The sequence below is a fragment of the Rhinoderma darwinii genome, chromosome 5 (genome assembly GCF_050947455.1).
Source record: "Rhinoderma darwinii isolate aRhiDar2 chromosome 5, aRhiDar2.hap1, whole genome shotgun sequence".
Taxonomy (NCBI): domain Eukaryota; kingdom Metazoa; phylum Chordata; class Amphibia; order Anura; family Rhinodermatidae; genus Rhinoderma; species Rhinoderma darwinii.
Window position 1 is genome coordinate 315,406,581 of NC_134691.1, and position 26,912 is coordinate 315,433,492.

General features: G+C 43.3%; 1 protein-coding gene across 1 annotated transcript; it reads right to left on the reverse strand.

Moving 5' to 3' along the window:
- Nucleotides 1-591: 591 nt before the first annotated feature.
- Nucleotides 592-25,782, reverse strand: MTPAP (mitochondrial poly(A) polymerase). Its single transcript, XM_075828710.1, has 9 exons — nucleotides 25,636-25,782; nucleotides 21,649-21,818; nucleotides 19,661-19,879; nucleotides 17,294-17,518; nucleotides 12,696-12,907; nucleotides 10,213-10,439; nucleotides 3,575-3,667; nucleotides 2,211-2,284; nucleotides 592-1,309 (listed from the first exon to the last, which is right to left on the reverse strand). Exons 1-9 carry the CDS (start codon nucleotides 25,736-25,738, stop codon nucleotides 977-979), a joined length of 1,656 nt encoding a protein of 551 aa, XP_075684825.1. The 5' UTR covers nucleotides 25,739-25,782; the 3' UTR covers nucleotides 592-976.
- Between the last annotated feature and the right edge of the window lie 1,130 nt (nucleotides 25,783-26,912).

A 26,912-nucleotide genomic window follows, 5' to 3' on the forward strand; every position in this document is an offset into this window, starting at 1 on the left:
TTCTCCTAGATCCTTTTCACAATGTGGAGCCCAAAACTGAATTCTATATTCAAAATCTCTCACAGAAATCTGCACCAAATATTGCTGCGCAAACTATGCAATTTTTCTGCAGCGGTTTTCCCCATAGATTTAGGGTCAAGTATTTATTAAAGCAATCTATATGTGCACCTGCGGAGTTCCAGGGGCTTTAACGCTATACAATAACGAACTTATGTATTTTAGTGCAGAATTTATGCTCCACATTCAAGTCCAGAGCCCAAACACGCAGCATCTCTGCACAGAATACGCAGCATTTATGAACATGCTGCGGAATTGAACGTCGCGCCACAGAACACTTTTCACGTGACTTTTCTGCCGTTTTGTTCCACAGCGTGTGGCTGAGATTTGCTAAATCTCATTTACTTTGCGGTCACTGTAAATGTTGCAGAATTTTCTCCACACAATTCGGTTTCAAAAATTCTGCAGCGTTTACGCTACGTGGGAACCCGGCCTTACTAAACCAGACATGTCAGGACAGTGGACAGATCCGCTATGAGGCCCCTCTCATTTCAGTGTATGTACCCTTCCCTCCATTTGATCAGGCAACGCAGAAAATATAAAGAATAATTTTAATAAATTGACAATCTTGTCTACTCACTGTAATACAGTCTATTACATACTGTAAATGCTACAGCATCCATACATCTTCATCAACCCATTTCCATGGCGGGGCCATTGGTCTTCATGATCAGTGCCCTTTTAAAAAACATCAGGTTGGCCAGAAGACTGTAATAAATACACCATATAACAGCTGGTCTGCCATTGTAGACGGCTCCTGTATTTTACATCTCAGATTCAAATATAAAATCGATTTTGAAGAACTAAAACAGTCAAAAAGCACTTGAGGTCTATAAAATGGTGTCATTAAATGGCCGGACCAGTCTGGTACAAGTTCTGGTTCGGAGCTTGGCATTCTCAGTGAAACCAACCACCATGGTCAATGGTTTGTTTTTGTTTTTCCTGTGCTACCCTTGTCCTTCAGAGAGTCCAGGAGACTGCCGATTCTTTCACTGGCTAAACTCTTCTTCTTCCTCTTGGTGGTGGTTCCTTTCTCAGTGTTTTTAATGAGCAATATTGAAGCAAGACCCCAGGGTTTTCCATTCTTAGAAGATTCTCTCACCTGGTCTTGTAACATAAAGGTGCTCTCCTGTGCCAGGTTCACAAACTTTTGCACCTGGGAGGCGTTGACATTTTTACTTATGTTTAGTGTCTGTTCAAATGGATTCTGAATGTACAGTGCGGCAGCTTCTGGTTTGTTCTTTTCTATGCCCTAAAAATAGGAATACAATAAATGCATGAATGATAATAATGAAGACAAACTACGCTCTAAAATAACCGTGCAGCACTAACCAAACGACAATAGTCTGCAGTGACTTACCATATATGCTCAAAACTATACTACGAGATTGCCTAAAACCTGGCTACTTACATGAACCGGACTTGTGGTGCGGAGGATCGGATTGGATCCGGTCATGGGAGATTAGTAAAGCCTATCAATGCTCCCAGGAACTTCTGCACGGAGCCATAATATGGCCGTATCGATGACATGTAATTAATTTCAGTTTGGCATTCGTTAGCAGAATACAGGCTGCTATTTATGCTAGTCTTTGGCGTGAGATCAAAAAAACAAACTGGGCTAAAATTGCTGCTTCATTTTTACTTTCCTAATTGCTGTAGTGATTTATTGAAATGCTCCTGCCAGAGAGCGATGCTACAAGGAATGGCTCTTCCTTTTATTTCATAGGCCACAGTGTAAGCCTGAATTCACACGTCACGGATTTGTCGCAGAATTTTGTTGCAAATTTGGCGCAGATCTCACCCTTTTGCATTGGAACTCAGCCTAAAAATGCTTCATTTTCCCTGCAGGAACAGCAATTCGCAGGGCAATGTGCCCGTATCCGCTCGGCAGCTTTTCCGCTCATAGTCAGGGGGAGGCTGCTTTCTATTTTAAAGTGTGAGTTCATCTGTGGACATCATTTTACACATGACAAAGAATTAAGTACAACCCGTCTTAAAGTGCAGAGCTGCATTCATAATTCTGTAGGCCTCAGTGCTGTAATCTCCCAGCATTCCTTGCTGTCTCAATGCCTCTACAGAGCTTCCCCTGATGATACGAAGTACATGAACTCTGTTAGTGGTACATTCACAGCTACAACATAGAATATACAAACCTTGCGAATATCTATGCAGCTGCTTTTGAAGTCAAACTTTCCATAAAATTCCAGGAATTCAATAAGCAGAATATCTAAAAAAAAAAAACAGAAAAAAAATGACTTTTTTTCACATATCTTCCAAGTACCATCTGGTTCTCCCATCATGTTCATCAGCGAGTTAGTAAATGTCACCACTCAGCAACTGCATCTTGATAGCAGCTGGTCCAAAAAGTAGGAGAAAAAAAAAAATGGGAAAGCAGAGAAACAGGGTTTTCAAAAAACCTCAGCAAAATTGTCCCACACGGCAATGTTACCTCCATCCATGTAATAAGTAACGCTGGTTTTAGTACCCATAATGCAGCTGTATTCTGGCAACCAAACTATGGCCCAAACACCTTTATCTCCCGCGGTTCTTCTACACCGAACTTGGATTAAAATGTTCTGGTGAACTATGTTCAGTAGAAAGGCGGGAGAGATCCGGCTATTGGGACTGTAATACGGACGCTAAAATGCAGCCACATTACGGCTGTCTGAAAACCAGTAGGATTACTATTTAAAGGGGGAATTTTTGTTTTTGAGTCATTCTTTTACCACTTAGGATATGTGCACACACACTAATTACGTCCGTATTTGACGGACGTATTTCGGCCGCAAGTACCGGACCGAACACAGTGCAGGGAGCCGGGCTCCTAGCATCATACTTATGTACGATGCTAGGAGTCCCTGCCTCGCTGCAGGACAACTGTCACGTACTGAAAACATGATTACAGTACGGGACAGTTGTCCTGCAGCGAGGCAGGGACTCCTAGTGTCGTACATAACTATGATGCTAGGAGCCCGGCTCCCTGCACTGTGTTCGGTCCGGTACTTGCGGCCGAAATACGTCCGTCAAATACGGACGTAATTAGTGTGTGTGCACATACCCTCGATCTCCCTCTTCCAATCTGAAAAAGCATGCTATTCTTATGGCAAAACACACATTTGTGAAGCTACCAGCGAACAATGACAAAAAATATAACAAACAAGTGAATAGGTTGCTTTACACTGCAGCAGCACTCTCAGACTAAACTTAAGTACAAGAGAACTGAGGAAAGATGAGATAATGAAGTCATAATCTATTGTTGTTGTTTTTTTACTGGGTAAATTACTCTGTAAATGGCATTTGGAAATGCTAACCAAGTGTTGTGCCTCCCGGTATACAGAACATTGTCATTGCAGAACACCAAAAAGAGTACCATTTTGGAGAATGAGAAATAAAGCCCTAGTTTAAAAGGGTTGACCGAGACGGAGACAAAAAAAATAAAATAATAAAAAAAAGTACAATTATTTTTCAAGAAACTCGGCTTCTCTTGTCTACAGCTCAGCCCCATTTAGTGACTTACCCAGGGATTCTGTATTTGCAGAAAGTTTAATTTTGTTGACATCGCTCACAAATGTGCAGTCGTTGCCATCAACGATGCATCTTTCTTTTTTACCTGAAATAAAAGGCAGGAAAGTCGGTCAGAGTTCAGTATTAGTCTGACAACTACAAAGGAGGGTTAAGGGGGAACTCGGCCTCCAAAAATCGAACATGTGCAGAGCAGAACACTATTAACCAACTTGTGCAGACTAAAGAGCTGACCAAATGTTGGTGTACAGTGAATTCGGAAAGTCTTCAGACCCTTTTACTTTTTCATATTTTGTTATGTTGAGGCATTGGGCTAAACTAAACTAAAATCACGTTTTCCCCATCATTTTGCACTACTATTAGCAAATTTATAAAAAAAAAACAACTAAATTTCTCCCATTTCTGTAGATCCTAGAAATGTTTCTACACATTGATTGGAGTCACCTGGGGTAAATTCATTTGATTAGACATGATTTGGAAAGACACATCCCAAAAATCAAGCCATGAGGAGGAGAGAACTGCCTGTAGAGCTCAGAGACAGGATTGTGGGGAGGCTCAGATCTGGAGAAGGCTACAAAACAAATCTGCTGCACTGAAAGTTCCCAAGAGCAGTGGCCTCCATAATTCTTAAATGGAAGAAGTTTGGAATAACCAGGACTCTTCCTAGAGCCGGCCGTCCTATCAAACTAAGTAATGGGGGGAGAAGGGCCTTGGTGAAAGAGGTGACCAAGAACCCAATGGTCACTCTGGCTGAGCTCCAAAGATGCTGTGTGCAGATTGAAGAAACTTTCAGAAGGTCAACCATTACTGCAGAACTCCACCAATATGGGCTTTACGGCAGAGTGACCCGAAAGAGGCCTCTCCTCAGGTCAGATGAAACCAAGATTAAACTTTTTGGCCTCAATTCTAAGCGTTATGTCTGGAGGAAACAAGGCACTGCTCATCACCTGCCCAATACCATCCCTACAGTGAAGCATGGTGGTGGCATCCTCATGCTGTGAGGGTGTTTTTCAGCGGTTGGGACAGGGAAACTGGTAAGAGTTGAATAGATGAATAGAGCGAAGTACAGAGATATTCTTAATAAAAACCTGATCCAGAGTGCTCAGGACCTCAAACTGGGCCGCAGGTTCACCTTCCAACAAGACAATGACCCTAAGCGCACAGCCAAGACAACACAATAGTGGCTTAGGGACAACTCTGAATGTCCTTGAGTGGCCCAGCCAGAGCCATGACTTGAACCCAATCGAACATCTCTGGAGAGACTGAAAATGGCTGTCCACTGACGGTCTTCACCCAACCTGACAGAGCTTGAGAGGACCTGGAGAGAAGAATGGCAGAAAATCCCCAAATCCAGGTGTGCAAACCTTGTGCCATCATATCCAAGAAGACTGGAGGCCGTTATCACTGCCAAAGGGACTTCAACTAAGTGCGGAGTAAAGGGTCTGAATACAAATGTCAATGCAAGATTTTAGTTTTTCATTTTCAATAAATTGGAGAAGATTACTAACATTCTGTTTTCACGTTGTCATTATGGGGTATTTTGTGTAGAATGATGGGGAAAAAACTTATATATATTTAAAAAAAAAAAAAATTCAGCACAAGGTCTCAACATAACAAAATGTGAAAAAATTTAAAGGGCCTGAAGACTTTCCGAATGCATTGTAAATGTAATACGGTTGTGGACTTAAAAATTCTATATATGGCACCACCATCACTGAATAAGGAATTTAGGTAAAAAATAGCCCACCTCTAAATCACACACCATCGAACTGCCCAGAAAAAGCCTAGTGGAGCCAAGAGGAAATGAAACTGCTCCTCACTTTTCTAGCGCTGCTGGCACCAAGTTCTAGCGATCAGTGGAGGTCACTGTGGTCGGACCCCAGTCGATTGGCATTGATAGCATATCCCAGTGATGTGTAATCTGAGAAAACCCCTTTAGAGCCCCCTCCCCCCCATTTTTCTTAGTCATTTCAAACTAGGGGGAAGTTGACTGTAATTCTCTTCAATGCGATTATTTACAGGAAGTTTAAAAAAATCTCCAAGATCACATATCTCCATTTCCAAGCAGCTCCGAATACATTTACATACATGTGTGAATGATATTAGCAGCTATTTGTATATGATTTACACTTCGTTCAGTGCATGAATTAGAGCGTGAGGATGAGACCTTGTGGCGCTTGTCCATATGAACTATTTTACATTGTGAGCAGGACATATGAATCATATCTCTGGGCTGTTCCACAAGAATGGACTGTGCAGACGGCGCTTGACAACCTGTCACATTCTGTTAAAATTCTGACAAGTGACTCACTGAATTCAGTCTCAGAGCGCAATACCCAGTATCCAAATATTGCAGAAACGGAACAATCTATTGCTGACATTTGTCAAATCAGATTGAGAAGCAGCTTGTTTTGTGCGGCTGATAAACTCCTTCCCGCCACAGCAATTATTCCATTTTTATTTTTTCCTCCTTGCCTTCCAGGAGCCATAGTTTTTTTCCCCATCGACACAGGCTTTTTTGAATTAGAGAATATGCACCAAATTCATCGCAGTGGCTGGATGATAAATTTGACGCATTTTAGACACTTCTGCCTAACTTTATACCACCTCTTGGTTGGCTTACTTTAGACTACTTTCTTAGCGGCCAAATTGTGTGCAATTTGGTTAATCTTAAGCCATGCCCCTTTCCCACTAAGCCACGCCGCTAGTCAGATAAATTACAAAAAATGACTTTATAAATTTGAGCCAGAAATCTGGTGCATTTTTTTTTAGTAAATCTGCCCCAATTTGTTAAAAAAAAAAAACAAAAAAAACGCGCCCTCATATTCAGAAACCCATAACTTTTATTTTTCTGTTGGTGGAGTTGTGTGAGGGCTTGACTTTTGTGGGGTGAGGGGCCCCCTTTGAAGGCCCCCCTTTGTCTAACGGGTAAATTGCCCGGTCGTTAAGTGAAGATAAGACACTTGTCAGACTACTCTTCCCCCTTCTCCTTTACTGTTCAATTATTCTAAATTCACTGATAGAATACGCAGAGCAGAGAGGAGACGGATTATTAACTTTACTGAGAGATCCGATTACAGCTGCACAATGAAGATTGGAGGGGGAGAAAGAAGCAGCAAAGAGACGCTGCTGCAGCTTCTAGTCATTATTCTACTGTCTCAACCCTGTGCTGGATCCACAGCTACACTGCTTCTTACTGCTGTATGATATCCTCCATGCGGCTGCTTCTGTGTCAGAGAGAGATAGGGGAGCAGGATCTCCTCTGTATGCTGTGTATGGGAGTCATCATAGCAGCTAGTCTACTGATTCCTCCTCCTCCCCATAGACTTCTATGGATTGCTGTAACCTGACCTTTCAGTGAAGCAGTGACTGTCTCCTCTCTGCTCTACTGATTTTATTAGTGAATTCTGAGTGAGTAAACAGTAAAGAGGATCTGTCACTAGTTTAGTAATGCCCAATCTCCTAGCTAATATAATAAACGCTGTCACACTGATAATGATAGTGAAAATTGTGTCCCAAATATTATTTTAAAAGTTCTGAGCATTTTTCTAAATATGCAAATGAGGATATACTAGACAAATAGGAAATACCCCACAGCCTCTAACGCTGTCCTATCAGCATGAAGCTGCTTCACACAGAGTGTGAGACACTGAGGCTGGAGGGAAGGGGGATCACTTCAAATAGTCATATCTCCGGCTGTGAACCACCTAGAACAGTGGTTTGTATAATATGGTGGCATATAAAAGAGGAGATTCTAATTTTTCATAGGACACCAGGATCGCAGTTCTAGCTGTGAAACAACCGGAGATATCGTATAGCCAAATTAGCACATTTAGAAAAATGCTCATAACTTTGCAAATAATAAACGTTTTTTTGGAAAAAAAATACACTGTAGTTATCAGCATCACAGCGTCTATTAGATTAGTTAGAAGATAGGGAATTATTAAACCAGTGACAGATCCTCTTTAAAAAGGAGGGGCGAGGAAGATAGGAGTCTCGTAAGTGGAGGAAGAGGCATTTTTCTGTAATAATATGTAATACAAAAGTTTCTTATCCTTACTTGTACTATTGATTTATGAAAAGTTATTTAAAGTCGAGGGTACACTTTAAAGGGAATGTGTCGCTAAAAAATTTTTTTTTCCCAGTTAAATAATTACTATTTGAGTGATTACTCATTGTTTTCATTTTTACAATTTTTTAACAAGTCAGGAAATATTATAAATTCTAATTTGTAACATTTCCATGTGCTGGGCACTAGAGGGAGCAGTTCCTAAAATTGCAGCATGGTCACTGCCCTCCCTTATTCTGGCTAGTGCCAGGAGAAGGAGGGGTTCGAATCTTCAAACCTCCTACACTGTGTGCCGCCATTTTCTGAGCGACTGCACAGTGTAGGAGGATTAGATACAGTGCTCAGCAGACAGTATCACACGAACATAATACACACATCACATACACAAACATAAATTACTTGCCGCCGCCTCCGCTGGTCTACGCTCCTATTCCTTGCGCCTAAACATATGGCCAGAAGCCGTGGTCGGAAGTCGTCATTTTACTGTCCGGCAGCGGCTTCCGGTCCACATGAAAATGGCACCGGATTTTGCTCTGCGAACGAGCTTCGTTTTGGTCTGGCGCTGTTCCCACACAGACGGCGTACGCTTCTGAGAATGCAACGGCTCCCGTTCGGATTCTCTATGGGGGATGTATGTGCCGTATTCCATCTCTGTATGTGTCGTTAATCGACACAGAGATGAAAATAAAAATGGCAGCCCCCATAGAGAAGTAAAAGTTTGAACGTGACAACACGAATAAATAAAATTTTTGTTTATATTTTATTTAAAGCAATATAATAAAAAATAAAAAAAAATCATGACACCTTCCGTCTCCAATGCAAGTGAATGGGGATTCCATAAATCTGTTCACATGCAACAAAAATTCCATCAGGGATTTCATCTCGGGGTGCGAAAAACAGATGAGTAGCATGCTATTTATTTTCGCGGCATCCCTCTATTCTGATAACCCCTTATTGAATATGGCTAACCTGAGTGCAAGCCTCTAATAAATGTGTCAGCTTTGCCATAAGCAAATACGACACGTCTGAACAGAGCCTTAAAGAGACTCTGTCACCACATTATAAGTGACCTATCTCCTATATAAGGAGATCGGCGCTGTAATGTAGGTGACAGCAGTGCTTTTTATTTAAAAAAACGATCTATTTTTACCACTTTATTAGCGTTTTTAGATTTATGCTAATGAGTTTCTTAATGCACAAGTGGGCGTGTTTTTACTTTAGACCAAGTGGGCGTTGTACAGAGGAGTGTATGACGCTGACCAATCAGTGACCAATCAGCGTCATGCACTTCTCTCCATTCATTTACACAGCGCATAGGGATCCTGCTAGATCTTATACTAACACATTAACGATACTGAAGTGTTTAGACAGTGAATAAACATTCCACGGGATGTCTATTCACAATCCCTGCACTTCGTTACTGTTTCTATGGTAGAAGTATTCGGCACACAAAATGTAGTTTTTAAATTCTTTAGATTTATTGTATTCGATGTCAGAGGCTTAGTGCGTGCGACGTTTCGGTCAGGAGATCTTCATCAGGCTCTTCGTACCACTAGTCGTTGGCGTAACCAGTTGTTTGGCGCTGTCATCTGTATGGCGGCTGACCGCTTGTTTTTGGCATAATTTTATGGCAGCGTGTAGCAAATACCGTATATATCGGCGTACAAGACGACTTTTTACACCCTTAAAAAAATGTCAAAAGTGTGGGGTCGTCTTATATGCCGGATATTGTCTTGTACACAGGTTGTGTGTTACCTTGTGAGCCTGCAGTCCGGTACACAGGCTCCCGGGATGCACGGAATCCGCCACGGATCTGAGGGAAGCCGGTATTAGCCGCCAGGGAACATCTCTGTAAGCCTCCGTAGATCTCCCTTTCCTCTCATTCCCTGCCTCTCAGATCTCGCGCGATGAAGCAGCCTATCTGCGCATGCGCGAGTTCAAAGAGACAGAGAGTCCTGGGTCCTGCCGCCGATGGCCATAGTGAAGCGCTCCTGCACGAAATGGCGAGTATATCTTCAATTCTATATTTTAAGGGTAAAAGTTGGGGGTCGTCTTATACGCCGCCATATACGGTACCCCAGTTCCAGATTACAAACACCACTAACCCCCAGGAAAACCATGAGACTATGTAATTCCCCCGAGTGACCTGTATTATCGGATAGTGCTCCTAAGTCATTGCCCAATGTTGGAAGTATTATGTAAGTCTGTGTTCATATGCTGTAGATATCTGCAGAACTAAATTTGCATTGGACTTGCATGTGGACTTACGCACTCAACTGAAATGGGTAAAATCCACAAAATATCAGCGCAAAATTCGAAACCGATAAGGGAGCCTGCGAACTGGAAACCAATTATATTCACTTGCATTTGGAGTTCTTTTTCATGCACCCGTTCTGCAGCATGTGAACATGGCGTAAGGCGTACTGTATAAGTAGGTAGTGTATGAAATAACTAATTTCAAGTAGCGTGGATGCAAAATGTCCAACTAACATACCGGTCCTCCAATTACACATGGTTTGGGGAATAAAATAAAGAAAATCTAAAATTAACTAAAATCTCCTTACCGGCCATATTTTTTAGCTGGTCTAGTGTTGGAATAATGGGAGGGTTTCTCTTCTGTAAGAAGAATAAGACCATCATGGTGAGGGAGAAGTTTGTGATCCAATGTCCAGGAATGCAGCTGGTGATCCCGTGGATACGAGCCCAGCATCTCAAAGCGAAAACCAGAGCTCGCACCCTGTGATCAAGGCTCCCGTATATGTACAAAAGCTCAGAGCTCCGGAGCGCAATTCTAGAAGAGAAAAAGGAAAGCGTGAGGTTAACGCAATGGCCTTTAAAAAAATAAAATATATATATATATATATATATATTTTCAGTTTATTTGTTGGTTTGGTATTAGCGTCACGTATTTTACTTACTGAAATTCAACTACATGTATTTCAATTGTGTAAATGGTTAATAATAAAATAGTAGTATTCCATCAAATCCAGCAGAGGGAGCCACTTATTTAGAAATTATTTCTCATTCATTGCAATGTAAAATTTGGCCACTGAGGTAAATCGGACAGGGGCCAAAATGCAAACAGAACAGGGTGTTACTACAGCCGCAATACTAGAAGAAACCACATGTATAAAAGTCCCTTTTTTTTCCATGCGTTGATCTAAATATGTTTAATCCCCAAACATATTGGACCCCCAGGCGAATTTTTACAAGTTGTATGTAAATGACTAAAAAAACGACAATGTAAACGGTTGGTTTTCTACTTCATTGTCACTGCACAGAAACCTGCGTGTGTGTGCACCAGAATAAATGACGCAAGTCATTCAACCATTTGCATATCTACTGCGTAGCGATCAACTGATTTTTTCAGATCAGAATGAAAGGTGGGAGAGTCCCCAAGTCATAAGGGACAGGAATCATTGAAGAGGACCGGTCCGCTCTCCTGACATGTCTGTTTTAGTAAATACTTGCATTCTCCATAATATAACAATTCCAGAGAATCTTTTCTTAGAACTCTGCGTTGTGCCGTTCCTTTGTTATTCCTCCTGGAAATGTATGAATAAATTGACAACATGGCATTACCATTCCCTTTGTCGATAAGGCGTTTCCCTACAGTCCGATACTGCCCAATCAGGGACGACAATGTAAACGGAGTAGGAACACACCTTATTAAGAAGAGGAATGGTAACACCCAGTTCTCAATTAATTCATACATTTCCAGGAGGAATAACAGAGAAACGGCACAATGCAAAAATATAGAAAAAAAAATAGGTGCTTACAAATTGTCGTTTCATTGGGAATGCAAGTATTTGCTAAAACAGACATGTCAAGGGGGATGACGGGTCCTTAAAGAGGCTCTGTCACCAGATTTTGCAACCCCTATCTGCTATTGCAGCAGATAGGCGCTGCAATGTAGATTACAGTAACGTTTTTATTTTTAAAAAAACGAGCATTTTTGGCCAAGTTATGACCATTTTTGTAGTTATGCAAATGAGGCTTGCAAAAGTCCAAGTGGGTGTGTTTAAAAGTAAAAGTCCAAGTGGGCGTGTATTATGTGCGTACATCGGGGCGTTTTTAATACTTTTACTAGCTAGGCGCTCTGAAGAGAAGTAACATCCTCTTCTCTTCAGAACGCCCAGCTTCTGACAGTGCAGATCTGTGACGTCACTCACAGGTCCTGCATCGTGACGGCCACATCGGCACCAGAGGCTACAGTTGATTCTGCAGCAGCAGCATCAGCGTTTGCAGGTAAGATCGACTTACCTGCAAACGCTGATGCTGCTGCAGAATCAACTGTAGCCTCTGGTGCCGATGTGGCCGTCACGATGCAGGACCTGTGAGTGACGTCACAGATCTGCACTGTCACAAGCTGGGCGTTCTGAAGAGAAGAGGATGTTACTTCTCATCAGAGCGCCCAGCTAGTGAAAGTATTAAAAACGCCCCGATGTACGCACATAATACACACCCACTTGGACTTTTACTTTTAAACACACCCACTTGGACTTTTGCAAGCCTCATTTGCATAACTACAAAAATGGTCATAACTTGGCCAAAAATGCTCGTTTTTTAAAAATAAAAACGTTACTGTAATCTACATTGCAGCGCCGTTCTGCTGCAATAGCAGATAGAGGTTGCAAAATCTGGTGACAGAGCCTCTTTAAAGAGGGTTGACCGCTCTAAAAATATTTACATCACTGGGCGTCCACCATGCTTAGTCGTAAGACTTAAGGCTTCATGCACACAGTGTGGTAAAGGGGAGGCAAAGAGCTACACTATTACAGCACCGCAAAGAAATGCATTCAAATAAATCACTTTTTTTCCTACAGTTTTAGGACAAAAATAAGGAAATGTACTAAGAACAATTTCTATGTAAAACCAAAGGGGCAGAGGTTTTTGTTTTTTTATAGATGGCGCATATGGTTGATGTCAATGGGGGAAAACCACAGCACAAACACTACAAAGTGGCCACACAAATCAGCGTTCAGCAGCACTGTGAAAACGGGATTTCAGAAAAGCATATAGAACGTATAGATCACGGTGTATTTACTTATTGTCTGCTGTCAGATCACACTGGAGGCCTGAGGACTGGTGGGTAAACCGTACGAGGGGGCAGCGGGCGTTTAGGATTTTTTGTACTTCGTTACATCCGGGGCCAAAATTGTCTATACATTCTCCAATGACAGACAGGATCTTCTGTTGTGCCGCTCTTCCAGAGGAAACCCGCCTCATCCAAAACTCTGCAGTGTACGGGCTGGTGGTCTGTGGACACAAAGAACAATTCATGAAACAAATCCATAAACCAACGGTGGAAAAAACCATCATCCGTGCAGATTCAGGGGTGGTTATAAATCCACATTTTGCAGGACACAACTTTTCAGATTATACTTCTGTAGTCTCTTTTACATGCTTTTTGTCAGCGGCACTGGGCAGTCAGTGCAGGACACCCTTTGATCAGGTTATATTCAGGGGACCCTTTTAACAAAAAAATGTCTGAAGTAGACCACCCCTGGTGTGGATTCATCAGGGAAAAACTGTCAATTTGACATCAGTGTTGAATCAGTATTGGGTCAGGGTGCGTTGTGTGTGTCCGTTTTTCACATCTGTGTACCATCAGTCATCATGTTTGTAAAAAAGAAAAAAAAATTCCAGATTTCTTTTTAGCATCTCCGAGCAATCTCGTGCAAGAATCAGACCAAACTAGTTCATGCATTCCTTCCTAGTGCATAGATCTGTACGTTGGAACCCCATATATATATATACACGTAGAGACCATTTTGGCAGATTTGTATATGCTGAAATTGATACTAAACCGTATGTTATTCTCTGCGTTTATAATCCACCACATGCAAACACTTCTGTTCTTCAGGCTGCAATTGCCTTTGCTTATCAATTCCTTCTTATATTCTATGCATGGGTGACTTTAACCAGGTAATACACACACCTGTGGATCGCCTCTCACGGGGTCCTGATTCCACTCAGACGCCCGCTACTCCTCTATGTCAGCTGATAGAGGGTGTGGGTTGGATCGATCTATGGAGATACCGTCATCCCCAGACTTCGGAATACACTGGTCACTCTTCTGGGAGACATGCTTTATCCAGAATTTATTAAATTTTTGGTTCTCCCACTTTGTCTATGTATCCTCGGTCTCCCATGACCGTAGAGGAATTTCGGACCTTAGTGCTGTACTTGTTAAATTGGATTTTCCGGGTCAACGGCTGTTGCTAAACTGGAAGTTGCAGTCTTTTTGGTTCAAACGAATTGGCCCCTCTGATCTTGTCCCAGATCAAATTGTACAATTCTAACAAGTTCATCATCTCCCTATTCCTCATACCCTAAAATGGGACACCTTCAAAGCTCATCTCCGTGGCCATCTTCGGTCCACAATATATATTTTAAAAAAACTACAGCCCACTCGTAACAGGAGATGGAGAGCCGTGTGGCGGCTGAGGAGTCATGTTGTACATTTCTGACCCTCACTCATTAAAAACCCTGAGGACTGTGATTCATACAGGCCAATCTCATTAGTTAATGTAGACTATAAAATACTAACTAAAATACTTGCTAGAAGGCTCAACCAAGTTATTTTAACAATCATTCATCCAGACCAAACTGGGTTTATGCCTGGGAAACCTGATGCCATCAACATGAAATGTGTACAATCATACAGGTGGGTAGAGCTCATAACATGCCTTGGGCTATAGCTTCATTAGACACCATGAAGGCATTCGATTCTGTTCCTTGTAGCTTGCCTTCAGCGGTTTGGCTTTGGACATGGTTTTAGAACCTGGATCCAACTTCTTTATAAATCCCCGAGGGCCAATGTGTTGGTCAATGGCACCCCCTCTGACTCTCTTTCCCTCGCTTGAGGAATGCGTCAGGGTTGCCCCCTTTCCCCAGCTTTTTTTGCAATCGCTATAGAAATCCGATTAAGATGTACAATAACGGGTATACAGTGGGATGGGAAAACGAGTGTGGCGTGCCTGTACGCAGATGATCTGGTCCTTTTCTTATCTAATACTACGGAGTCTTTAGGTCATGCCTTTACTACACTTGACTCCTTTTCGCGGTTTTCAGGGTTGAGGGTCAACTGGCAAAAATCTGCTATAATGTACACAGCCTCCAATCCACCCCCAGTCTCTTTAGTGGCACAGTGTGGCTTAGCTGTGGTTAACAAATTTACATATTTGGGAATCCCTAGGGTTTTGTATCACACTGGAGTGAAGGCTGAGACCATTGAGCCATTATTATCCCACATAGGATTGAAGTTGTGGTCTAAACTACCATTATCAGTTGCTGGACGCATAAACCTGGTTAAAATGGTTGTTCAGCCTAAATGTCTGTACATATTGCAACATATGCCGGTTCTAGTCCCTCAAATCGTATTTTCGTTCTATAAATTCTATGCTTATAACGTTTATTTGGGGCTCCTCTCGATCAAAACTCAAATGAACTACCCTACTAAGCCCCAAATTAGATGGGGGAATGGCGCTCCCAGATCTATACATATATTACTTGGCAGGCCAGTTGCGTGATTTGGGAGACTGGTTTCTAGATACACCTTGTTAGACCCGACTTACTACCTAGCCTCCTTGGTGGCTGGAAACATCTGGATTAGCTACTTAGAATACCCTCAATTTATAAGGTCAACCACGTTGCTTCCCCTGCATAGAGTAGCCTTGGCGGTATGGAGCGCCCCTAAAGCTAATGCTACATTTTAGGGATCCTCTTCCATATTTGCCTTTGTGGAATAATCCCACTTTGCCGTCGATACAAACCATTCCAGATTCTCAGTTCTGGCGAGACCTAGGAGTAATGAAGGTTGGGGATGTGTTTGATGACGGTTCCTTCCTCACATTTATTCAATTGCAGGAGACTCACCACCTCCCTCCACTACAGTGGTACAGATACCTCGCCATTCAATCCCAATTCCCACCTAGTACCGTTACCATATCTGTATATCCTATTATTGGTATATTGAAATCACAAGGTCCTAAGGGCCTTATATCCGCATTATACACACACATCTTCTCTCAACCAAAGCGGACTCGACGCCATTGCCAATATATGTTAAATGGTTGATGCAAATTCCAGATCTCACCCCTGACGATAGGACTGATGTGTTGAGCTCTCACCGGTCAGTATTCCCGGCAACAAATAAACTAATTCAACTTTGCCTTATACATCAGTCTTATTTAACACCCACCAGATTACACAACATGGGTAGAACACCCACGTCGGCATGTCATAGGTGTTACCGACTGGACGCAAATTTCTGGCACCTTATGTGGGACTGCCCTTACATTTTCACCTGTTTGACCTTCTCACATCCCTTTTACCTACCAATATACCTAGATCCCCGAAGGTCGCTTTATTTGGCATTCTAGATGAAGAGCAATGGCCACATTACACACACATATTCTTGAAGGAATCTTTAATTCTAGCCAGGAAGGTTATAGCAATGCATTAGATGGCAGACAGGCCACCCTTTCTTTCACACCGGAAAACACTTGTAAATACTGTCCTCTCCTACGAGCAGTTGGTTCATCAACATCGAGGTTGTCCAGATCCATTTTATAAAAGTATGGAGCCCGTGGTTAGACACCTGTGCGTCCATTGCTTTGGAGGACTTTTACCTCACACGGCATAATTTGCTCTTTTCCCACTCATGTATCTTATTAGCGGCATAGACAACCCGTTCTGTTGTTTTCTTTTAATGATGGTTTTGTATAAAAAAAAAAAAAAGAAAAAAAAAAAAAAAACTATTTTGAATGTTGCTAATGCACTTTAATTATTAGATCGTATTGTGACCGAACATATTTATTTTACTGTACATTTGGGATGTATCAATGTATACCATTTCATCCTGTTTGCAACATTTTAAATAAATCGAATTTAGAAAAAAAAAAAGAAAAGAACGAGTACATGCTGCGATTTTCTCTACATGGACCGACAATCCATGTAGAAAATCTGATACGTGAATGAGCCTATTGGCTTCAATGTGCCAGTGTTCAGTCTGTGTGCGCTCCGTTATACATTCGGACAGCACCCGGACGTGAAAAACGCTTGTCTAAATAGGACCTTTCTCTGTACAAAATACAATGTATAGTAGCAGGTCAAAAGCATTTGCATGGGACTTGCTCACAGTTAAAGCGGTTTTACCAGATCCCCTCCAAAAGATAAAAACATCTAAAAAACATTTTCCCTTACTGCATACCACTTGTAGACCAGACTCCACCAAAACAATCGTTATTTACGGTCACTGCCATTCCCGTTGAGTGCCGTTTGTGGACAATGTTTTTGTCTCTCCAGATCGGTGAGGGTCACAATGGTCGTGCCCCCAATGATCATATTGATACGGCATATCCTATCGATATCCCACAACATTAGATAGGAATACTCCTGTAATTGTAGCTAAAAATGGGTTGGATGAGATTTTTTTCAGAAACAGCCCCACTCTTGTCCATAGGCTGTGTCTGGTATTGCAGCCCAGCGCCCATTCACAGCCCAATAAGAAAAGCGGGACAGTTTCTAGGGAAAAATAATGAAATCACCAGCTTCTTTGTGCCTGGCCTCTTCATATACCTACATTGCACCTACACAAACACACACAATGCGACGTTAGGACACAGAACATGGACTTACCTTTCCAGATTTATATCCTTTTATATCATCCAAATTTAAAAAAAGGTCCAAATCGCAGCCCATTTTTCCAAAAGAATTGACACTGGACCCATAGAGATGCACAGTTGCTTCAGGGAAGTAGGCGGTGGCAATGTCGCTTATTAAAGAGCTGACCAAGTAGCGCAGTCTGATGCTTTCCTCTGTTAGCTGGAGTCCCTCCAGGAGCATGTGTGCCTGGTCTTCGATCTGAGTGATTAGACAATATTCAGAATTGTCAGCAAACTAAAACGAACATTTATATAAGCACCGGTGGCCAGTCTGTCTACATCAGGGGTCAGCAACCTTCAGCACGCCAGATGTTATAAAACTACAACTCCCAACATGCCCTGACAGCCTTTGGCTGGAATAAGAAAGCCTTTGTCTGTCAGTGCATGCTGGGAGTTGTAGTTTCACAACAGCTAGAGTGCAGAAGTTTGCTGACCCCTGGTCTACATAGACATGGCAGATCCATCTTTTCTTAGACCCCCCCCCCCTATACAATGTCAGCACTGATTGGACAGTTTCAGAGTCTGTAGACTTGCCAAACTGATAAGGGAAATGGTAATACCCAGTTATCAAATGATTCACACATTTGCAGGAGGAATAACAGAGGAATAGCACCACGCAAAACAATAGAAATGCTCCAACACGGTTATCCAATGTGGAATGCAAGTATTTACTACAACAGACACGTCCGGAGAGCCGACCGGTCATTTTAAACATAGAACTGAATCAAACTTTATGGCTGGTGTTAGATGAGCGCATAAAACATGGAGTCACAACAAACAATGGTGGAGAAAAGCTTCAGGAAGATAAGGCTGGAAACTTTTATGTAACATAAGTGCAGCGATAGCCAATAAAGGGGGTTCTCCTCACAAACAGTATTTATCACCTGTCCACAGAATAGGTGATAAATGTCTGATCGCTGGGGGTCCGACCTGGTGTGGTCCTCAGAGCAAAGGGCCCATGTGAATGGAGCGTGGTGCACATGCTTGGCCACTGCTATATTCACGGTCTATGGGACTGACAGAGATAGCCGAGCACTGTTCCCAATCAGTCCCATAGACAGTGAATGGAGTGGTGGCCATGAATACGCACCCCTAATCCATTCACACAAGGGACTCTGGTACCTGCGTTCTCGTGATCGCAGGGGGTCCCAGAGGTCGGACACCCAGCGATCAGACATTTATCACATTTTTTTGTGAGCCAACCCCTTTACGCTTTAGTGATTAAAGAGCTGATCTGAGAACCCAGGACAGATTTCTATCCAATATAACGTTTACCTATCCAATAAAGATGGAGATCTCAACCAGTCAACCCTCAGCTGGGGTCCCGGCTTCTGTATTCATCGTGACTCTGATCTATGACAGTAGTCTCCATCCTATGGCTCTCGAGCTGTTGTGAGACTAGAGACTGTAGAAGTCGGGGCATACTGCGGGTTTTGCATCTGCTGGAGAGCTACAAATTGTCTATAACATATGTAGCCTCTATCAGTGGGAGCTGTATAAATACGGTTTTTTCATATAACTTTCAGCTTTGAAATTGAGAAGCAAAGCTTTAATGCTAACCAAATATGCGATCATTGCGATAAATGTACAAAGTCTGACATATTTATTAAATAAAAATCTTAAAAAATAATGATAGTGACTCGAACACCATTGAACATCTCTGGTTTCATCAGTGAATGGAAAAATTGTTGTCCTACTTTCACTCAATTGCAGTTTTCACAATGTATCACCATTGGTAAAACCCGTCAGCACAGGAGAGACATTTGTGCTGACTAAAACCTCTGAGCAAAGCACTAAGCTGTGTGAGCAGTACAAGGTCAGGTCAGGTTTTTGGTTTTCATTCATGGACAGCAAACAAAGATCTTGAAAAGGGTTTGAAATTGAAACAACAGGGGAGATTTTTGACAAACTAATGCAAAGGAAAAGTGGAGTAGTTGACCATGTCAGCCAACCAGGTTGCTGCTTTTATTTTAGAAAGGGCCTCTTAAAAATTAAAGGTGGAGTCTGATTGGTTGCCATGGGCAACTACTCCACTTTTTTTTTTTTTGCACCAATTTTCATAAATCTCCCTCCAATGTATATAAGAACTTTGCTCAACTCCTGGCTATATGAAGACTTGTCCATTTAAGGAAATTTATTAAACCATCTAACGGAAGTTCGGTTTTTGTTGCCCAAAGCAACCAATCACAGCGCAGCTTTCATTTCTTATAGTGCTCTTGAAAAAAAGTGATTGGTTACTATGGGGAACCAAGAAAATGTTCTGTTATTAACCCCGTTCACTGCTCGTTTTAACGTATTGCCTAATAAAAAGCTGAATGAGCGTTTAGCCGTTTCAACTCACGTTCTCGGCGGTGCATAGTTTCTCAATCAGACTGTTCATGGGGATAGAGGACTGTGGCCAGCACTTAGGAAATTGTCCACCCACTTCCGTAGTCTTGACTTTGATATATCTAGATTTATACGGTACTACAAACAGCTCCTCATCGTTTGGGATTTTAGTTCCCGATAGCAATGATTCTATGCTTTGAAGATCCACAAACTCCACAACCGCATGAGTGCCCTAGAAGAAGAAAAAAGCAGAAATACTTAGTGCTGTGGAGACAATATTAAGAATTCACACAGGTCTCCCCTACAAGTCAGTCCTATAATATAACAATTAGGCCTTATTCAGACGGCCGTGTTCAGTCCATTATATCTGGATCGTGTGTCGGCCGTATTTCCCGGACCCAACACAGTTCAGGGAGCCGGACACCTAGTATCATAGTTATCTGTGATGCTAGGAGTCCCTGCCTCCCCGCAGGAAGACTGTCCTATACTGAAAACATGATTACAGTATGGGACCGTATTCACATGGAAAAGGCAGATACTCCTAGCATCACAGATAACTATGCTAGAAGCCCGGCTCCCTAAACTGTGTTCTGTCCAGGAAATATGGCCGACACGCGGTATCTCACAGCCCGAACACGGCCGCCTGAATAAGGTCTTAATGACATGTAAAGTGTAAGATAAAGGGCTTCTCCGGTCTTATGTAAATAAAGCTGAGAGCGAAAACTTATAGGGGCTGCCCGAGGATATTATTTTTTAATTATTGCTCATTAAGTATATGAGGGCTGTTAGATTGCATATGTTTAAAAAAAAATCCCTCTACCGATGGCGTCCGACAGAGCGAAGCGTCACTGCATGTAAAAAGCAGCGCTCAGCCCGTACATCACCTTCTGCCTTCTCTCCTAACCCGTGCAATGTACAGGACGCAGAGGATTATCCCACTGCAGCGGTGTCTGCGCAATGTACAGGACGCAGAGGATTATCCCACTGCAGCGGTGTCTGCGCAATGTACAGGACGCAGAGGATTATCCTACTGCAGCGGTGTCTGTGCAATGTAGAGGACATCAGGACACAGAGGATTATCCCACTGCAGCGGTGTCTACGCAATGTACAGGACACAGAGGATTATCCCACTGCAGCGGTGTCTGCGCAATGTAGGGATACCCAATTGCTCCTTTCACCAATTTTAAAACATACTTTTAGGGAGATTTAACACAACTAGTGTACGAAAAAAAAGTATCAGTTACCCACAGCAACCAGAGTGGTTCTCTCAGGAGGAATCTGGTTGCTGTTACTAAATGCTCCTCTTTTTCTTTGTACCCGTTTTGTATCAGTGGATGGAAATATTGTTCATTGTTGTAAACTCATACAGACCTATTACTAGCTCGGAGGTTTTGTTACAGTGTATTAGTGTAGGGAATCCTATGTGCGGTAAACTCAGCAGGAAGACAAATCTTTTGTCTTGGATTACAGACTGAGAGGTTTAAGGTATACTGATACAGTGTAACAAACTAGCTAAAACTAGGTCAGGGCAAGTTTTCAGCCTCTATATGTGAAGAAGAAGAAGAAGAAGAATCCAACAACCATCTTAAAAATGAAGATTGAAACTAAGTTTATTAGAAAGCTGCATAACTTTAAAGGGGTTCTAATTTTTTTAAAGGGGTGTCCCCCATCCATGAGTCAGAACATAGAGCCTAAGTGCAGCTCCCGCACTAGCGGACCCGGCCCATCAATGCTTTACATGGACGGACATTTATTTGAATGGCCGCCATAAATAAATGTAATACATGCATCAGTTGCTAGAGGAGAAATATCTGACCAGACACGGACTCCCCCGTTGATCGCAGTGGATCGCCTGGGGTTAGGGAGGCAGACCCACGCTGGGCTCGCTAATGTTTACCAAGTGTCTTCATGAGCCAACTCCTTTATTGGCCACATAATATTTTGTGTGTCATAATTACGGTAAATCCGCATGTAGCAGAAGAACGCTGCGCCCAAACTTACATTACTGTCGAAGAAAAAGTGATTGGCCACATTTCCAAACTGTGACAAATACTTCAAAAACTTGTTTTCGTTGATTTTCGGTGAGCACGCGATCAGTACTGAATGCCTGGCCTGTTCTTGTCGTGCGCTCTGCACATCGGAGAAGTTGTTTTTTGTGACTTGATGCTGATCTGTGAAGGACATAAAGGACTGTCAATGTAAACTGAGTTCATTTGTAAATTGTAATACACAATGGAAACAACTCTGCAAAGGCCACACAAGGAGAAAAATCCAGCGCTAAGCAGATGCGGCCACTTTGTCTCCCCTTCATGCCCTAAAGGATATTCGCAACGCTTCTGCATGGTCTCCCACTCCTAAAAACCCAGGACCGTGTTATTGATCCGCCCACTGAGGTCACATGACCACCTCATCCCACGTACGGGAACAGCACTAGAAGAACTGGACTAGGCGGTCACGTGACGCCATCATATAATATACATCACTGCAAATATGCCATTTTCAAAATCTCAGTTACCTGCAATTGAATAGAACTTTATTTTCAGTGTTGGGCCTCCTCCTGTTTTCTCTCCAAACAATTCTAGTTGGGCAGACCATGAGCAGGTTTGGTTTTCACTACCATCTTAATGCGGATGACACCCAACTATATACATCCTCCAAGAATATCTCTCCGACTACTAAAAAACACAGCAGTAGGTGTCTGCCGGCTGTCTCTGCTGTCACGTCCTCCATCTCTCTATATCCTCTAAAACGGAGCTCCTTCTGTTTTCTCTATCATCTTCAGCTAAGCCTGATGTCTCCATCTCAGTCTATAAAACCTACATCCTCCCAAAACATCAGGCCCGATGTCTAGGAGAAAGACTGGACTCTGCTCTGTCCTTTCTTCCTCACCACTGACCCGCTATAATCCAGGCCCTGATCATTTCTCACCTAGACTACTGTAAACCGCTAATTGCCATTCCACTTCAATCCATCCTGAATGCAGCAGCCAGGTTGATCTTTCTCTCTAGCGGTTATACTAACGCCGCTTCTCTCTGTCACTCATTACACTGGTTATCTGTTCCTTGTAGAATGAAAGTGAAAATAAACCTCTTCTCCTAGTGTACAAAGCTCTCCACAATGCTGCACGGTCATACAAAGATCACCTCCCTTTACCAACCTACTTGTGCTCTTTGCTAAGCCAATGACCTACAACTCTCAACCTCTCTTATTACATCCTCTCACTCCTGTCCTCCTCACTCCTCCTGTGCTCCAATCATTCTGTGGACCTCACTGCCCCCCACACATCAGACTTGTACTAACATTCCCAGTTTCAGGAATGCCTTGAAAACTCACTTCTTCAAGGAGGACTATGTCACATAACCATAGTCCATGGCCAAACGCACGCTGAATCAGCCGCTTGTGTGACAAAGGGGAATATAAATAAAGCTGCATAAACCCGTCACCCCACCAGTATTTGAGCCTTTATGCATATAAAATGTATAATGATGTGACAAGAGGAGCTAGAGGAGGACAGGATAAGGGGAGATAGCTGTGACCAGGTCACTGTATTTGACTGTTTCTGTCAGCCCCATAGACTTTGAAAACAGCGGCACCGCACATGCCCGGCCTCCGCTCCATTCACATTCGGGTATGTTCACACGGCAGCGTCCGTAACGGCTGAAATTACGGGGCTGTTTTCAGGAGAAAACAGCTCCGTAATTTCAGCCGTAATGGCATGTTGAGGCGCTTCTTGCTGCGTCAATTACGGACGTTAAATGGAGCTGTTTTTCTATGGAGTCCATGGAATACGGCTCCATTTACGTCTGAAGAAGTGACAGGCACTTCTTTTACGCGGGCGTCTTTTCTTACACCGCTTTTGACAGCGGGGTGTAAAAAAAATGACCGTCGGCACAGAACATCGTAAGACCCATTCTAATGAATGGGCAGATGTTTGCCAACGCTATCGAGCCGCATTTTCGGACGTAAATCGAGGCGTAAAATGCCCGATTTACATCCGTAAATAAGCTGTGTGAACATACCCTTCCTCTTACCTGTTATTTTGCGGCTGGGGGGGGGGGGGGTTGCTGTAATCCCCTGTTCTGGAAATCAGTGGGTGTCCCAGGGGTCAGACACCCCACAATCTAGAAAAATGCTGGAGGCTGGAATACCCCTTTAACACTTCTCACAACTAAGACTTTGCTACAATTGTGTGACTCCAGGCTGATACATTTTACCTAAACTGATACATTGTAGTGAACGCACAGGACAGATTCGTATTACTACCAATGTACTTGACCCACAGAAGATTCTCTAGACTGGATACAATTATAGCAAATTCTCAGCTGTGAGAAGTATTTGGTATGTATGGGTTTTTAAACTGGGGATGAAAAAAAAAAAAAAAGAATGTTCCTATTCACTGACCGCAAACAGATATCTTGAAAACATTGAGAAATTGAATGTTAAAAAGTAGCATTTAAAAAGTATATTAAAAAGTAGCATTACGTTTCATTTCACAATGGAAAACCTCTTTATAACCTCACAATAATTTATTAGGACGTGAATAGTAATTCCTAATAGGTTTGTTTCTCTTACCGATATTTACAGAGAATGATCTTAGAATTCCAGACGCAGGACTGTAAGGCCTCATGCACACCACCGTATGGCTGGATTCACACGAGCATGTTAGGTCCGTAAAGGACGGAACGTATTCCGGCCGCAAGTCCCGGACCGAACACACTGCAGGGAGCCGGGCTCCTAGCATCATAGTTATGTATGACGCTAGGAGTCCCTGCCTCGCTGCGGGACAACTGTCCCATACTGTAATCATGTTTTCAGTATGGGACAGTTGTACCGCAGCGAGGCAGGGACTCCTAGCGTCGTACATAACTATGATGCTAGGAGCCCGGCTCCCTGCAGTGTGTTCGGTCCGGGACTTGCGGCCGGAATACGTTCCGTCCTTTACGGGCCGAACATGCTCGTGTGAACCCAGCCTATTGGTTTTGCGGTCTGCAAAACCACAGGACCATCGTGTGTCGGACCGCAAAAAAAAACACTCGTCGTGCATCCGTGTCATCCGGACTCACGAATCCACAACAAGTCAAGTTAGTTTTGCGGTCCGGATTTGCGCCCCCCGCAGCTATCCGTGTAAATCACTGTCACGTGCATGGGGCCGTAGGAAAGAAATTGCAGATGCAAAAATACGGTCATGTGCAATGTGCATGAGGAATAGAAATTTCGAGCCATCATCCTGTATCTGTCAGCAGGTGTTCTGCTGCTGTTTATGGCAGCCTGTAGTCTGTGAATTGGACACAAACTACAGTCTGTCATAAACGTTCCTCTCCGGCTGCTCACTCAATTGCTATAATAAAGTAATATTGCGGAATAGCGACACGTGGAAGTCAATGGACTGTGGGCAGGTAAAGTAGTGCTGTGAGAAAAATAAATGAGGGCGTGTAACAATACTGTCAGTCATTTGTTAGGCCCGCCCCTTTTTCAGGACTCAGCGCGCAATATTCCGCATTACATGTGACTATGTAACCTCCCCCAATCACCCAGCTTTCCCAAACTGCTGAATAGCAAATCTGCCCAGTTTTGCAGCAACATAGGGCTGGGGAGATAAACACATAAGTAGGCAGATTTGCCATTCAGGATCCTGAGAAAGCTGGGTGACAATCAAATTTGGTGCTGTAAGGGTGGTCATAAGGGCTGTCACCCACCTTTCCTCAAAAGACAATTTAGAAAATTATAAATTGTGTTATTCATGGTACCAGCATGAGACCAATCAGGTGGAGCATGGGCTGTGTGAGGAACTACAAGTCCCAGCAGTCTCTGCTCGTCTAAACATGCAGGGACGATAGTGTTATGTACATTGAAGCTTTGACCTGACGCCTCCGGTATCATAGAGACCACACGTGGGTCACATCAGCAGTGACCTCCATACTGTGACACTGCGGCAGGAGGGCGAGAGACATGACAGATCGTACAGGCACGCGAGGAGGAAGGCCTCACCTGCCGTCTCCGCCACCAGCGGTCGTTGCTTCTTCCCCGCTGTGGTGCTTAGGGCCCGGCCGGTGGCCCTGAGCACAGAACCCAACCTGATGCAGTTCACCATGACACTGCCGGGGACTCACTTCCGCGCATGCGTGAGCCTACAGCGTCCCAACTGGCCCAAAACACTTCAGAAATGTGTGATGCGCGTTGTTGAATAGAGAAACAGAAGTATTTTGTAATGGTAGATAATGGCTCTCACTTATCAATGTATCTGCTCCTTTTCTTGGTGCAGTTTACTTGAAAATGATGTCTTAACAGCTATGCGACATCTATTGACCATTTGCGCCAGAATTTACTGCAATTTGCGCCATGCACGTTTGTAAAAGTGGAGCGCAAAGTGGGCGTGGTTTAAAGCTTTGCCACGATACAGACACATTTATGGAATGCGACTTTTTAGAAAAGTCGCAACAGACCGTGGTACAAAAAGTGGTCTCATTTTCAGAGATCCCAATAACTGACTGACGGAAATGCCCTAAAATAAGAAAAGAACCTATACTTACTTGTTAAACCTCTGCCGCTCCCGTGCTCATTGTTTACCTAGCTGCACCGACGACGTGCCCATATATACCCCACATGAATGCTGCACCGAATTTGGCCAAACTGGCCCCAGTGGTGTACCATTGAGGCCAATGATTCATACCTCCCAACTTTCAAGTATTGCAAAGAGGGACAACACCATAGCGTGCCGCGGCAAATGTTTCCGCTGTTAAGCCACGCCTCTAACCCTGCCCATACACACCCAGTTCAGAGACATGACAGTATAATGCCCCCATAAAACCCCCGCACAGTATAATGCCCCCATAGTGGCCTCCACACAGTATAATCCCCTAATAATGCACCAATATCCCCCTCCACACACAGTATAATCCCCAATAGTGCCCCCCACACAGTATAATGCCAAATAGCTGTCCCCACACAGTATAATTCCCCCATAGCTGCCCCATACAGTATAATGACCAATAAATGCCCCAATGCACAATACCTTGCCCCGTTGCCATGATAAGTGGAGATCCCTCTGCTCCTCTGGTCTGTGCTATTACCACTCGGCGCAGGCAGACACGATGACGTCACTGCATCATGCCTGTCTGTGCCAAACCGGTCACGTTACACAGTGAATCCTGAGGATGCAGGTACAGTTGAAACCGGGACATACCACCGACCGCCCGGGACAGCGGGACACCACCCAGAATCCGGGACTGTCCTGAATCCGGGATGGTCGGCAGGTATGAGTTATT

Excerpts from the sequence above, each read along its gene's own strand:
- MTPAP (XM_075828710.1), bottom strand. The coding sequence starts at position 25,738 with ATGGTGAACTGCATCAGGTTGGGTTCTGTGCTCAGGGCCACCGGCCGG. Across the intron at positions 17,519-19,660 it reads AACTATGCACCGCCGAGAAC|ATCGAAGACCAGGCACACAT; the intron begins GTGAGTTGAAAC and ends CTAATCACTCAG. Across the intron at positions 2,285-3,574 it reads TGCAAATACAGAATCCCTGG|ATATTCTGCTTATTGAATTC; the intron begins GTAAGTCACTAA and ends TTTTTTTTTTAG.